At 37.8% G+C, this 16713-nt stretch overlaps 1 protein-coding gene across 2 annotated transcripts in view; it reads right to left on the bottom strand.

Annotated features, from left to right (window-relative positions):
• PFKP (phosphofructokinase, platelet) overlaps window positions 1-16713 on the bottom strand; it is a 67481-nt gene that overhangs the window by 31878 nt on the left and 18890 nt on the right. For both annotated transcript variants that reach the window (XR_003374974.2, XM_026709989.2), the window contains exons 4-10: window positions 15677-15866; window positions 11246-11411; window positions 7704-7748; window positions 7499-7607; window positions 5947-6042; window positions 3327-3419; window positions 1676-1801 (exon numbers count right to left, since the gene is read on the bottom strand). Coding sequence is in view for 1 of the 2 variants with exons in the window: in XM_026709989.2 (XP_026565774.1) it covers window positions 1676-1801; window positions 3327-3419; window positions 5947-6042; window positions 7499-7607; window positions 7704-7748; window positions 11246-11411; window positions 15677-15866 (825 nt within the window). In the remaining variant the exon portion in view is untranslated. The remainder of the gene's footprint in view (window positions 1-1675; window positions 1802-3326; window positions 3420-5946; window positions 6043-7498; window positions 7608-7703; window positions 7749-11245; window positions 11412-15676; window positions 15867-16713) is intronic.

Here is a 16713-nt window from a genome sequence, read left to right as displayed (position 1 = left end):
TTTCATGTACATTTATCCCAACATGTAAGACTCTTATAATAATCTAGACTTTAGGTTAGGTTAGGCTCTACCTAACATTATAGATAATTCTCGATTTATGACCACAGTTGAGGCCAATATTTCTGTTGCTAAGTGAGAGATTTATTAAGTGAATTTTGCCCCATTTTATGACCTTTCTGGCTGTTGAGTGAATCACTGAAGTTGTTAAGTTAGTAAAACGGTTGTTAAGTGAATCTGGCTTCCCCACTGACTTTGCTTGTCAGAAGGTTGCATATTTATGACAGTTGCAGTGTGTCTTGTGACCCTGGCACACTGCAACTGTTATAAAGATGAACCAGTTGCTAAGTATCCGGATTTTGATCATATGACCTTGGAGTGATGCAACCGTTGTAATTGTTATAAGTTATAAGCAGAGGTGGGCTGCACTTTCATTGACAAGGGGTTTGCTGGTCGTGAGCATTTTGGGGCTGCAACGCAGCTTCAAACAGGCAGCTAATTGACTCAGGTAGCTCTGGTGGGTACAACAGGGCGGCACAGAGCTCACCTGGGCAGCCGAAAAGTTAGTTATTTAGGGAAAGCATAGCACAAGGCAAATGGGCAGGCCCAGCTAGAGATCACAGCAAGCAGTTCGCTCAAACCTTGCCGACCACCCAGCAGCCCACCACTGGTTATAGGTCAGTTTATCAATGTTAATGTACCTTTGAATGGTCACTAAATAAACGATTATAAGTTGAGGATAACCTGTAGTATATCAGAGCTCCAACAAATCCACCCCCATAGAAATCATAAGTCTCTAGACGCATCTCGCAGGGTAAAAAAAATGATCTATTAGAAGTGGCCATGTTGGTGTTAGCAGGATGCAGCCGACATTAAAATACATCATTCATTTCTCCCTTGACCCTGGTTTTCCCCCCCACCCCCTGGATGTATATTCTCCAATGGGACACATCCATAGCCAAGAGTCATCAATCATGTTCTCCAGTAATTTTCTTGCATGCCAACAACTTTGGGCTGCCAAGACGATTATCTGAGGCATTTGAGGAATGCACTGTTTTCCCCCACTCCCTTTCTGCTGGCAGCTAAAAAGACCAAAGGAGTATCTTTTTAGATGACATAGTACAAGTGTTGTCTTATTAGCAACCTATATGGTCTTACACATGTAGCTGTTTATTTGACTCATTCTTCTGTGGACAAACTAGCCTTGGTTCAATAGTTGTGTAAATTAGGGCTGATATTTAAAATACAAAAACAAGGAGAGGTAGATTCTCCGAAATCATTTATTAATATATTGCATCCTAAGGAATGCTCCTGCTACATTTTACTGTAAGTACTGGAAGTTTGGAGCACCAAGAATGATTTTAGCCACTCTGTATGACCATGATGACATGCTCACGAGAGTGTACACATGCTCTGGTATGCCAAAACAAACAGGAAGAACAACACCTAAGATAAACAGACTCCTACTTTATCAAAGGCCTCTGGGTTATCACAATCCAACACCCCAGTTTGCTCTCAAAGTCCCATCAGCAATTTGACCCAATTACTCCTATTGTAAGACTGATTGGAGTTGATTGTCCCCCGTGCTGATAAGCATTTCTCTTATGTCATTGCTAGTGCTTCAGCTGACAACAGGCCACTGTTTGCTAGATCATACTAACAAGCAGCGGAAACTTACCATCTGAACACACTCCATTAAGGGCAGGCGGACAGCCAGGTTCCCAGAGAGGGTCACCACACATCCCGGTGTTTCAGGCGTGGCTTCCAGAAGAGCAAGGACAGCCTCCACACCCATACGGCTGGCCTGTAAAAATCCAAAATCAAGTTGGTTCTTTTATGGGTATTGCAACATCTGATGGTGGATAGTTTTGAAATGTGCCAACAGTCCCCTGTGAAACCAATCTTAAAAAAGATCAGTTCTATAAAATTAAGAAGGGAGGGAGATCAATTATTATTAGCACAGAATCCAGTGGCTTTTTTAAAGGCTGGGAAACCTTCAAGAGAACAAAGTATTATACTAGAGTTGACTAAGGTTTTTTATTTATTTATGTGGGTCTCCGTCGACATTAAATATGTCTTTTAAAGAACCTAGATTTGATCATGGATCATATCTAGCATGGAGATAACCCCAAATCTTTTATGTATTCTAAGTATTGCCCTATTTTGTAACTCATCAGCCTTGAACCTCTCAGCCTTGCTCAACTCTGGGGACTCACTCTGATTTCCTATGTCATTGTATGGCCCTCTATGTACCCATATTAGAGTCAAGTAAAGATGGAAGGCGACGGCTCAGTGGCTAAGACGCTGAGCTTGTCGATCGGAAAAGTCAGCAGTTCAGCAGTTTGAATCCCTAGCACCGCATAATGGAGTGAGCTCCTGTTACTTGTCCCAGCTTCTGCCAATCTAGCAGTTCGAAAGCATGTAAAAATGCAAGTAGAAAAATAGGGACCACTTTGGTGGGAAGGTAATAGCGTTTTGTGTGCCTTTAGCATTTAGTCATGCTGGCCACATGACCACGGAGACGTCTTCAGATAACTCTAGTTCTTCAGCTTTGTAATGGAGATGAGCACCGCCCCCTAGAGCCAGAAACAACTAGCATCTATGTGCAAGCGGAACCTTTACCTTTACTTTTACAGATGGAAGAGAGAAACAACCACAAATTGCAACCTACTTTGGGCTCTGTTTCTACCTCTCTTCCCTTGTGATTCCAAGCAGACTTTTTTCATGAATGAACCATTTCTTGACTACTTTAGACTAACCATTCTCATGTAATGACTAAAAAATATGAATAGGCTTGAAACTATAATTTGTCTAAGAGAGTTTTTAATATTTCCATTTCCTTTACTTCAGTTTAAATTGAGCACACCTAACTTTTGTAGGATAATTTTCTAACTATAGAACTTGGAAAGACTTTCCATAGTTTCATTTCTCTAAAGGACAATCCTCCCAGTTTCATATATCAAAATAAGTAGAAATTAAATATTTCTTTATACTGTTTTTAGGGGTCAGTTTTTCCTCTCCGTTTTTCATTATTTTTTTTAATAATTATAAATAATAATGGAGATTTTGCTATTATGTTTAGAGAGGGAGTGGGGGAAAGAAGGAAGGATGAATTTTTCTAACTTTGTCTAGTAACTTTATGGCTGAATAGAAATTTAACCACAGCCCTTAGGTTATAACCTAAGTTCAAATATTTCACAATTAATTCTTACTATGGCTCAAAGAATAGAACAAGGAAGAAAAATCAAATGATTCCACCTAAAACTTGGTTGTGCTGGATAGGCTATTCTTCTTCAATACTCAGAAACAAATTGGTTATATTCACTCACCAAAATCCGATCAAAAGCAGAGGGTGTACCTCCTCGTTGCACATGGCCAAGAATGGTCACTCGTGTGTCAAACCCTAACCGACTCACCACAAGCTGCAAAAGAAGACCAAGGTGAACCCAAAGAAGAAGTATTAGGAGCTGTGGCAACTATGCAGAGATTTTCCTTACATGAGCACTGAGAAGATCTAATGTAAGCCTCTAAAATTGCCTCTCGCAAATTCAGTTCTAGTTCTAATTCTTCCACCAACAAATTGAAATCTTTGATACTCTTCTCAGTCTATTAGGGAATGCGCTCTGATAGAATCTTAGAAGTGGACCTTTTTGGTTGCAGCAATCTGAAACCCCAAACCACTCCCTTCCAAAGTTCCAGCTACGGCAACTCTAATAACATTCTGAAAACATATGGCTGTTGACCCATGTGTGGGGATCAGGGAAATAAGGAGGACCCATGGGATGGTTGATAGGATTGTAACTGTTGTTCTTATAAGCTACCTCCAGATCACAGTTCTCAAAAATGATCAGTGTTGATACCGAAGGTTTGAAGGGACCATCCAAGGGGTCATTGTTTTATTCATATTCTATTGTTATTCATATTCTAGTTAGAATAAAAATCAAATTATTTGTATATAATAAATACTTAGGAGTCAAACAATCTGAAACTTTGTCAAGGGGTCAATGAGCTGAAAAATTTGGACGGGTCTCTGTTCTGATTTGTTGCTTTTTTACTGATTTATTTGTTGCTTTTTTATTGATTTTTAAATTTTTGTTATTACTCAACAGTTGCTGCTTGAGAGATAAGTGGTAACATAAATAACGACATATGAACTAAGTGATGGTGACAGAAATAATGATAAATAAATAAATAAAATAAGCTATCTAAACTAGTTTATATCTTTTTATAGAAAGTTCTGATTTGCTGTATGGCTGTAATCCACAAGTTGAGTATAAAAGTTTGCTTTGACAAGAGTTGCTTATAGCTTTCAAGTTTGTAAAACACCAGATAATTTGGTGTAATGAGCTTTTAATCAGATGTTCATTAACAAAACACGAAAAGGAAACAAATTGAGAATGATATTTTTAAAGCAGCAAAAAGATTCAAATACTTTCCAGGCAGATTTTAATGTCACTGACAAAAAAGCAAAAACAGAACGAGTCAGCATGAAACAGCTGAAAATGAACCAACCATGCTGGCTTAAAAATAAAATAAGGACAAATTACACAATATTTTAATAATAAGAATTAATAAAAAGAATGTGTGCATAACTAGTAGGTAAAATAAATTTCCATGAATGTCTAGTTAAGAAAGGAGAGAAAAGGCTCCTATATCAATACCTCTTAAATATCTTTTGAACCAAATGTAGCCTTGCATTTTAAAATGTTTAAAGAATTTTAAGTAAGGCATAGTGACTTACTTAAGCCAAAGAAAAGAGGAAGGTTATAGAACTGATTATTTAATCTGTGTAGATGACTATCAAAGGCAGCATTTTCTAAGAGTTGGTAACTTCACTATCTAAATAAATACATATGACCATGAATCAAGAAGCAACTTGCTACTGTAAAAACTGAGGCATTATCTGCCTTAATCTGTATTTTTTTTTTATCAACACCGCAGTAAAACCAATGTTTATTTATTCATTATTCATTATCTTTATATAATAAATTTAGAAATCTCATTCAGAGTGACTCATTCCACATCTTATATCACAATCCCATAGAGTCCCCAGGACCAAACATCTATGGAGATTCTCAGTAATCCAGGTCATGGATGTCTCAAAGGGGCTTTTTCAAGAGGCAAATGGACTTTCTTGTCTTTCTTTTGAAGACATTTCGCTTCTCATCCAAGAAGCTTCTTCAGCTCTGACTGGATGGTGGCGAATGGAAGGATTTATATTCCTTGCACACAGCTGGCCATTTGCGTTCTTTTAGTGAGTCATTGAGGCCACCTGGAGATTTATCTATGTCACCAGGATAACCTGAGTGGTGCAAATGGGTGTGGAGTCTTCTTGGAACTGTTGAAAGGACTGTGTTGGAGAAAGGTGATGTCTTTAAAGAAATGTCTTCAAGGAAAAACCAGAAAGTTCAGGTGCCTCTTGAAAAAGTACCTTTGGGACAAGAACCTAGGCTTCCAACAAAAACAGTCAAAACGGGGGCAGTTTTTAGAAAGCTGGAAATTTTTTCAACTGACTATCTCATTTGGACCATGCCTGAAACTGAAATGGGATTAAGATCTCTGAGTTAAACCCTGAACTTCAAATATTATTTTTTATCGATAAAACCTCTACCAAGTACTGCTTTGACCAGAACTAGAACTCAAACTAAAGCATCTGCAGAATCAAGCTTTATCAATATTGCTTGAAGATTCTGCACAGCATATATTTGTTCAATATGCATTATTTAATGTATTACAGAAGCTAATAACATGAAAATGAACTTTCTACAGTTAAGGTTATTTTTTTCCATGTGTGAATTTCAAAGGCAATTTTGAATGTAACCATACTTAACTAAGACTGCATTTCAATTACAGGACACAATATATTTAAAAAATTCCAACATTTATAAATAAGTTACATGAGGATTCACATATATATTCAGCAAGTCATGATGGACATCATGTACTTACATCCTTAACTTGTTCAGAAGTGATAGGCTTGTTGAATGAATCAATTGCTCCTTCGGACACAATTATTATATTCAACCTTTTCTTTCGGGCACGGTTCTGGGATGAAAGAAATTTAAGACAGATCAGTAAAACTACCAAAACTAGAATAAACAGTGGAAAGCTGAATTCTAAACATAGCTAGGAAACATTTCGTCTGCTATAGGGGTGGCAAACCCAATCGCATTGCAGGCCACATTGTGATGTATTAGGATATTTTTTGCCTTTGTGGAGCCTGAATAGGTATGGGGCCAGTTTGGGGGGCCCATACCTATTGGGGGCAGTTTGACAAGCCTGGACCACTACACAAGATACATTCACAAAATTCATCTAATGAAACTCTATCCTATTGTTATTCTTTTCTTCCTAATGTTATTGAGCATATCTACTTCAACTTGATACATTGTACACGTACTAGGTCTTTCAGTTCCAGAATTTTTAGCCAGGATGACTAGAAATAGGAACTACAGTTGTTATCAATCAGGAAGAGTAATGGATGGTGGAAAACGTATATATACATTTGATCATAACCATTTCTACCCTGGACAAGTATGGCTCCATGCTCAGGAGTATGAAAATTCAGTAAGATAAAGTGAACCAAAAGTCTTCAGGCTTTTTGATTTCAGAAACCTTTTCAAATCAAGCTGACAAACATATGAATTCTGCAGAGTATCCTGGAATGTGCTATAAGGTAGGGATAAGGAACCACTGTCTTTTTAAACCAGGGTAAGAGAATGATGGCCTTTTTATGACTTGTGGACTTCAACTCCCAGAATTCCTAAGTCATGCAATTCTGGGAGTTGAAGTTCACAAGTCATAAAAGGGCCATCGTTCCTCACCTTTGCTCTAGACATGGTTGGAATTCAAGGCCCATACAGACCAAAGCTGGACATTCTAGGATCTGTAGTGATGCTTCTCCAAAACCATTCATAGTCACAATTCCTGAAGTTTGTTGAGAGTTCTTGTTCACTCGTGTTGAAGCTGAGCATGAGAACTAAGGCAGACAAGTCTCCAGAATTGATAAGTTGAAACAGAACAGCCAATGTCTTCAAGAAATAAATTCTTGCATTAACATGAACTTTTAACTTCTTATTTTGGGGGGAAAGATGTCAACAAGCCCAATAAGCTATAAGTTTAGTGATATTTTTGTACATCTGTGCCATTTGAGCAAACCGATTCCTGCTTTCCACCATAATTTAACCATGCTGTTTTGCAAGCTGCTAAGAACCATTAAGGGAATGGCCACATGGATATTTTCCAAGTTAAAAATAAATGGATTGCACCATGGGGCTACCCTCACTACAGCACTCCATTTTTAGAAGAAGAAGAAAAAGACCAGAAAAATAATCCAAAAATGCCAAAAGAGAGAGTCTTCACAAGCCATCTTTACCATTTTGGCACAGTTGCCTTTTAGAGAGTGGAAATTTGGGTTGTTCTTGCTCAATTTTCATCAGGGAGCTGATAATTTCCCCAAGGAAGCCCAATGTATTATTATACCAAAGTTGAAAAGGATTACCTCAGAAAGCCTAGCACACATGTGATCTTCCCACCCTTCCTCAGGTGGGTATTCAGGGATAAATACATAGTCTGCACCACAGGCTAAAGCACTAACAAGTGCCAGATACCTAGGGCAAAAAAGCAAATTCCCAATCAGTATCTGAAGAGTACACCACAACTTTTTTTTTCTTTTACTAAAAGTGATTTATCTTGGAGATACGTACCCACAGTGTCTTCCCATCACTTCTAGGACGAAGGTCCTCTGATGGCTAGAAAAAACACAAGACCAACAGATCAACAACCAAAACAAATAGTAAAATACTATTCAAATGTACAGATCTTGAGTTTGGCATTAAGTGGATGACCCCTATGCTTATTTTTCTTTGTGTATTTTTTGATTCTTTTCTCATCCTCATTCAGATGGACTTTGCTTAATTGATCTAGCTGCCAGAAAAGTATAAGGTCGATTTAGGACCACAATTGAGCGCAAAACTTATGTTGTTAAATGAGACATTGGTTAAGTGAGTTTTGCACCATTTTACTATCTTTTTTGCCACAGTTGTTAAGTAACTCTTTATAGTTGTTAAATTAGGAATGTGCTTGTTAAGTGAACCTGGTTTCCCCATTGATTTTGCTTGTCAGGAGGCAGCAAAAGTTGTTCATGTGAGCCCAGGACATTGCAAACATCATATTAAACAGTTGTCAAGCTATTTTGATTACATGACATAGGGATGCTGCAATGGTCATAAGTGTGAAAAGTGGTCATAAGTCACATTTTTCAATGCCAACATAACGTTGAACAGTCACTGAATGAATTGCTGTAAGCCAAGAATTACTTTATAGTAAGATTTTATTGAAAAAAATACCCAAGTTTTTTTCTCATTTCTCCATAAATATGGAGTTTAAGGAAAATATATTATTTACATATTACCATTTACATTTGCTACTGACCATGTTTCCCAGAAAATAATACCGGGTCTTATATTAATTTTTGCTCCAAAAGATACATTAGGACTTATTTTCCACTTAGGTCTTATTTTGGGGAAATTATAGCACTAAAATGCTTCAAGTCTAGATAATGATCTGAACTGGGACATCTTGGGGGTAGGGCTTGTAATAAGCCTCCTGAAAAATCATGTTGGGGCTTATTTTCAGGGAAACAGGGTACCTTTCAATTATAGATACTATTGGAAATCAAAGATTTACACAAATTTTCTCAAACATGTTTCTTCTTATTGGCTTACAGAACTATGCAACAGACGGTAAAAGCACTAGAAAAAGAGAATCCTCGTTCTTCCTCCCCCGCCATATATTTGCATGCCTCGTTCCTGTCAAAGCACCTAACGATGTGACAAATGCCAGTGGAAGTGTTGAAAGGGCTCAGCTGCTGTTTCTAGGAATTCATGCATGCCTCCCAAGGCTCAATTTCTATTCCTCCATAGCCAGCCAAAGGTTACAAACTTCCAAACAACTGCTTCCAGCTTTTTGATGGCAACAGAATTCATACAAAAGTTCAGGTTGAATGATATGCTAAGCCATGGTGTAACATCATGAAGATTAGATAATAAAACTACAGTGTGATCCTGGCATGTTCAACAAAGTATTTTGGGGGGCTGGGAACAGGGTGAACTGCAAGCAAACAAGCCCCAATTTGCACTGTGTAGGAAAACTGTCCTGCATTTTTCTTTCTTTACTAATTTTCATTCAGTTAGATGAAAAGGGGTATTTGTCTTTAAAATTCCTTTCAAAGAAGACAACATGGAATGTCTTTATATTAAATTCATGATAAAATTATCTGGGGATTATGACTAATTAAATAATATCTGTATGGAGGACCTGCACTCTTCTTCAATGCCAAGAGAAGACACCATGGTGAAAAAATCCTACCACTAAGCTTTTTAAGATTTCAAGGTATAAAAAAGTTTTGAAGGGCATCTGCTTGATTGCTAAACATTTAATTTAAAAAAGTATACCAGCTGTAGCACCTGTCATTATATCAAGCATGGAATAAATTCCTAAATGCCATCAAGAGACATTTCTGGGAGAAAAAAAATCAACTATCTTAACAATAAGGCTAAAAAACAGTGTTTTTCTCAAGAACAAATTTCTATATTGGTAGTCTTCGACATGATCACAATTAAGCCTAATTTTTGTTACTAAGTGAGACATTTGTTAAGTGAATTTTGCCCCCATTTTATGACTTTTCTTGCCACAGTCGTTAAGTGATTCACTGCAGTTGTTGAGTTATGAAGTGAATCTGGTTTTTCATTGACTTTGTTGGTTAGAAGGTGATCACATGATCCCAGGACACAACAACTGTCATAAATATGAGTCAGTTCCCAAGTGTCTGAATTTTGATCATGTGACTTATGGGGATGCAATGGTCATAAGTGTGAAAAACTGTCATAAGTCACTTTTGCCAGTGCTGTTGTAAATTTGAATAGCCAGTCACTAAATAAACTGTTGTAAATCAAGGACTACCTATAGAGCATTTCCATGCAGTTGTTTATGAAGTACCTGAAACAAAGGAAGAATTTTCCTATGTCAGGGAAACATATGTTTAAATGTACTGGAAATAAATTATCGTTTTTTCACTCATTTTGCCTTTCGGCAGCTTTTTAAAACTTAGTTGTGTTGTTGTTGCAAAAAATTCCAGATTAGACTAACCACACTTCAGTCTTTTGAGGTACAATAAGCCATTGTTAGCTTTAAAAAGGAAATAAATGCTTCCAAAAGCATGATGGGGCAGGAGTGGGCAAAAGAGAATTTTTTTGCTGTCCATATGAAGGACCTGAAATGGATTTCAGAGCTGCTCAGAAGCTGAATAAAAAAGTATGCCGTACAAATTATTATTACAGTATGAAATATCCTATCCCCAAAATGTTAATGTGCATTATATCTTCCAGAAAAGACTGAGAACTGTAGAAGTTCTTCAGCTATGGCAAATCTTCCTGAAGGGATTCATAATAATTGGTTGTCTAAAAAGTGAAAGAAAACAGGGATTTTCTAGTCAATGCGAATACCTTCATTGTCCTCTCTCTACAATAAATGTGTCGGGAAAGGCCATCAGAATCTGGATTCATATATGAAGGTAGGCCAAAATTTGCTTAACCCTGAAGAACAGACTTGCGGAAGTCTGTTCACACCTAACCACTTACCATGGTTTATAAATCAAAATGAATACATTCCTACAAATTGTTATACTAAATCAGCAAATTATCTTTTGGCTTAGTGCAATCTACAAATACAACTTTTATGTATTGTCTGCAGTAAAATAAGTTTTGACGGCCACTGAAGGCAGGATAAAACACAAAGCCATGGTTTTACAGTTTTCTAAAGTATGAAGCAGGAATATTATTTACAATGTCCATCTTGACATGGTAATTAGTTCCCCTCTTGGCCATAAAATATAATACAGACAATGTGATATATGATTAATATCTCCCTACCTATAATAATCATATACCACATTGTATATACCACATACTCACACGCCGGAGCAAATGAAGTTTTCTTCAGTGCAGCAGGCAGCTGCCCTCTGCCTTGCTGCTACTCAGGCTTCTCCACACCTTCACAGATCTCTCCAACATTTGTGTGCCCCTCGAAGGGCCTCCGGACGCGCAGACTGGGGACAAGAAAACGGTGCTCATTCTTCCCTCCCCACACCACCGTGGCATTGCAACCGGAAGTCCAGGACATTTACCTTTTACTTAAATTTTCTATAGGTCATCCCAATCTTTATGACATTTTCCAGTGAATCAAATACCTTTGAGCAGTAGTCATGATGGCATCCACCACTTCAATGATTCTATGCAAGGCAGAATCTGTGCCAATAGTCATGTCTGTTCCACAGAAATCATTGTCAATGGACCCAACCATTCCCACAATGTTCAGGTAAGCATAGTTCTTTACAGCTTCTTCTTCAATCTCACCTGACCAAAAAGAAAAGAAAAGAAAAAGAAGTAATAATATATCTAGAAGTACCCAAGAAACATTCCTTCCCTTTAGAGTCTCAGAGACATTTTTAGGATGATCTTACAGTTTCAAGATATACATAAATATCACTTTAGCATTATATAATCATGTAAGGACATGATATGAAAAGAGACAAGGTAATTTAGACCTTTCCTTCAGAATGTAAACGACATGCTATGTATAGTAATTCCCTTTTGGCTGTTTTAGGAAGGATGAAAAAATAAGATTGGACACCATGAATACTAGCCTCATTGGATACTCTCTGGAATGTCTGAGAAGCTGTATTGTTTTTCCCACATGGGTAGAAAAATAGATATTCAGATAGAAGATTTGAATAAGGCCTCTCTTTGAAGTTTGAATAACCATTGCCCATTAGGAAGGAGGGGGGAGAGGAGGACGGGTGAGGGAAGAAGGAAGGACAGAGGGAGGGAGGGAGGAAGGGAAGGAAGGAAGGAAGGAAGGAGAGGAGAATTGGTATAAGTGAACCAATGGAATAACTTTATCAAAGATGCTCTCATATGGATTCACATCCATCAGTTAAGTGTTTGTGCTGTGACGGTCAGTAAAAGCCATTCTAGACTTATAAGTAGGACTCACCCTCTTATTCGTGTTTAAATGAAATCAGTTAATCTTTACCAAGAATGGCGCAGTTGGTGGATCTGAGCCACTTGTACATGTCCCCTCCCCCTCGCAACTTTAATCCAGAAATGGCAAAATCATGGAGATTTTTCACTGTTCCATTGACAAGGAAAGGCAAATATTTCCTGAAGTCTAAAGGTGATTAATAAGCTCTTTCAATTCTGAATGCCAGTTTCGACTTGGCAAAGGTTAGGCAAAAAGATCAGTTTGCAGAGAGAAAAAAAATATTTTTGTAGGCCAAAGACCTGACGGACAAGAGAGCTTGCATAAACAGTATTGTAAGGCTGGTTCAAATTCATCTTCGTTGTCATTTTTCTTACCACAAATAGAGGGTATTTTCAGAATTGCCATTATCATAACTGAGAGGCAAACAGGAAGCTTAGCAGAGAGAGGGAGGGAGGGAGGGAGAGAGACACCCTTCTGTCAACTTTGCTTTCCCTTTTCATGGGGTGAGATCTTGCACATGCCTGTTTTGGAACTCAACTACTGCAATAGCTTTTGTGTGCGGAATATCACAGCTTATAGAAATAGGAAATACAATGGGAAAAATATTAAAGTGAGAAAAGATCTCTAGCATCTGGACAATTTCATGTACCCAGAGAACAAGCTTTGAGACATTTTGTTGGCTGTGAATGTTAGATATGTTTATGATGGTTCCAGTATCAGAGCTTAGCTTCTCCATTTCTTAACATTCATCCTAAAAATAGAAGTCAGCTAAAAATAACATCAAAAGGAGCCAGTACGTGTCAAGCTCTCTCTCCATCCTTCTCCAAGAGTTCTGATACTGATGCAGCCTAGCAAAGGATAAAATTCCAGGCCCTAATTCAACCTCTTGACCTATTTATATTTTTCCTTGTTTCTCCTAGCGGATGATAATTTTCTCTCAAGAAAAAGAAATTGGTTCATAAAATATATGAAGTGAAAGAGGTCCTTTAGGCCACCCCTAGATCAGTGAAGCAATCCAAATTAATCCATCTTTGTCCAGCTTCAATTTGATTGATATAAAAGGAGGGAGCCGCAAAAGGAAACTTAATAGACCTCCTGATCTGACATGGGAAAAAAGAGCACACAAAAAGGGGAAGTGAAGGCGGCGATAAATAGAACAGGTACACTGACTTTATTTGGCTAACAAATAGAGGGTGGGAGAGATCAGTTTATCCAAGATTTCACAAATAAGATGTTGGGGATGAACTACATGAAGTAAAGAGGTTGACACAAAGGATCAGAAAGATAAGAAGAATGGAATGGAATAGAGTGGAGTGGAATTAGAAATCAATGACAACGGAAGGACAGAGAGAAGAAGACTGCAACAAATGAGTAAAGCATGGACCTGTGAAAGATAGAAGGAAAGTCTTTGTGAGTGATCAGAGTTGGCAATGGATTGAAAAATAATGAGGGGGTAAGGGAGAGTAAAAAGAGAGATCAAAGGCAAAGCTCTGTATCTATTCACTACGGTTTATCAATGGATGAAGAAAATATTGCAGGAAGATGCATGTACATAAAAGGAATTTGAAATGACTGCAAAGTACCCAAGCAGCAATCTCAGAGAAGCAAATAATAGGAGTCGAGTAAATAAAACTGACCATGTTACGAGAACTAGTACACAGTATTTTGACCACACTGTTGGCCACTCACTTTCTTGCTTCATTTGCAAGACGTGCTTCATTATCAATGAGTCTATTCATTCATCAAAGCAAACAAAAGCAAGACATTAAGACAATGCTGGCACAGTTCATTGCATATGCCTTCTGTCAGGCAATTCAGGGACAAATAGTATGCTGTTCTGACAAAGCACCTGTGTCTGGTTCATACTGGAATTATGGTTTATAAACTACATAAATTAATTTAATGAGCATTTAAAAGCACAGAATCCCTCTATGAGGGACATGGGAAGTTATAAAATATGATAGAGATAAATGATAAATAGATAGACAGACAGACAGACAGAGCAACCATTATTTCCAGTGCAATTTAAATGCCATAATGCATTTCAGCACACGAATGGAGGGTGAGAGGCAAAATTAATAGGAGGTAAAATTAAAGACCAAAATGAACTCATAATGTTTCAAATAAAGGAACTATGTAGAGAAGTGAGGTTAGCAAGATATCTGAAAATCAGAACTGACAAAACTGATAAAAATACCCAAGCAGAAGATAATCTCTGGAAATACGGTTGTGGCCTGTAGACTAAAAAACTAAAAGACCAAAAGAAAACTGATGTAATTCCCCAAGGGGAAATAAAGATTACCAACACTAGAAGAAACATGTAAGTTTGCAGTTACATTGGCTCTTAAGTGTGCATATAGCAACTTTATGCCCAACAGTGTTGGGATCCTCTTTGTGAATTTCCCTGCGTGATAAGTACCAAGTATTTAAAAGATAAATTAACACAATTGCTAAATCTCACATAGCTTCATATATACAATTTAGAACAACTAACCAGTGGAATGGCTTGCCTGCAGAAGTTGTGGGTGTTCTATCACTGGAGGTTTTTTTTTAAAGAAGAGATTGAATAACCATTTATCTGAAATGGTATATGGTCTTTAACTGACCAGGAGATTGAATTAGAAGAAATTCAAGGTCCCTTTCAACTATTGTTTGTTACAATGACATCTGCAAAGCTAACAGTTTTATCCTGTCATGCTGCTATGACTATGTATTGGTGCAACATCAAAAAGCTGTTCATTATTCATTTTGTGAAGGACCATGAGAAACCATTTGGCAAAGGGTGATGGCTCAGAGCATTCCACATGGATGCTTCCAGAGTCCAATTTTTTCATTCCCTCTGCCTTATCCATTGCCACTGTTTTCCAGACTCAGAACATACCTGAATTCCAAACAACTAAATTTGGGATCTTCTGCATACAAACCAGGTCTCCAACCACCAAGGAAGGAACCTTCTTAGGAGATCTGATCTACACTAATTAGATATCCTTAATTTACATTGCTTTTGGTCCCAACTTGGGTTGAAAATGTGGAGTTTAGGAACCGCTGCTTACATTCTTATGACTGGTCAATGCCGGCATTTTGGGAAATGAAGTAACAATATGGAAAATACAGGTAGTCTTTGAATTCCAACCATGAAGGAGCCATCACAATCATCATTCATATAAAGAAAGTAAGCCACAGGCCCAACCTGATTTCACAATCTTTTTTGTAGTAGTGGTTAAGCAAGTCCTAAAACAACCCTTGCAGTTGTTAAATGAATGCAACAGTCGATAAGCAGACCAATAGCTTGCTATGAGTGTGGTTTTTGCCAAAAACCGAAAAAAATGCCAGTTTTCAGGAAAACCACCATAACATCTGGTCATGTGATTGCAGGACACTGCCAATGGCTGCAGTCCAGTTGCCATGTATTGAAGTGCAGTAATGTGATCAGCGGGTGGGGCATGAGACCATCAAAACAGTGGGTGGGGCATGAGACCATCAAAACCAGGTTGTAAGTAACACCCCCCCCGAAAGGTCTGTAGTGCCCGTTATAATTCCAAACAGTTGCTGAGCAACTAGTTGTAAGTTGAGCAATACCTAGTTTTTGTGGCATACAATGATGATTCAATGCTTCAACAGCAACAAGATAACTTACCATTCTTTGCCAACTCCTCTAACAGGCCATTCCACTCTTCCCGAAAGATATTTGCACCAGTTAAGCTGCCATCTCCCCCAATCACACAAAGGTTTGTGATTCCACACTTCACTAGATTGCAGGCCGCTTTCAAGCGACCTTCACGAGTTCGAAAAGCTTTACAGCGAGCACTGCCAATAACAGTCCCCCCCTAAAGACAGAAGGAAAAGTTCAGATGAGAAACAATAGATCTCATTTCAATGGGCCTAAATCATCCATAAGCAACCTTTAGGGCCCATTGGAATAGAAAAAAAATTTCTTTATATTACTAATTATAGGAAGATAATATAAAAATCGCTTACAATATATATGACAGCCTTTCACAACTAGCACCTTTTTTCCAAAGATGCAGAAATTTCTATTCTTACAACTGCCAGGCATGGCACTCATCGTAATATATCACACATATCTTACAAAGCTACTTGGAATTCCTATTTTGAAAATTGAAAATATCTGCCATAGTTACACTTCCCTGACTTTGTTGAACTTGTTCTCTTCCTCCACACCCTCAGAATACTCTGTAGATGTGTAAACACAGTAAGATTATAATAGGAGGCAGGAGGAAATTTGTGTGCTGGCCAAATCTTATGAAACAGAGAATCTGTGTTGTGTATGACTGCAATATTCCATTTCCTTTTATCACATGCTTAATCACAGGTATTGCGCTGTCACCTGCTCATAGGGGCAAAATAAAATTCCTTTGCTCTGTTGGAAGACCTGTAAGACCAGGTTAGAAATAGATCATTGTGGAGAAAATTTCTCCATGTGGTCGCTAAGAATCAACACCAATTTGATGGTCCATAATCAGTTGAACACCATACCAGCTCAAAAGAAAATTATTATGCAAGTTGAGAAGATTGCAGCTTTTCAAGATATTGTACTGATTCCTCAGGAGGTAGAAATTAAACCATGGAAATGATGTTCAAGAGCAGCACCTCCAACCTAAATGCAGTTAATAAAGACCTCCCAGCATAACAAAGTTTTGTAAAAGGTCTTAT

This window comes from Pseudonaja textilis, chromosome Z (assembly GCF_049901715.1).
Source record: "Pseudonaja textilis isolate UNSWEBS1 chromosome Z, rPseTex1.2, whole genome shotgun sequence".
Taxonomy (NCBI): Eukaryota; Metazoa; Chordata; class Lepidosauria; order Squamata; family Elapidae; genus Pseudonaja; species Pseudonaja textilis.
The sequence above is the reverse complement of the archived record's forward strand: the minus strand, read 5'-3'. Positions and strand labels throughout refer to the sequence as shown.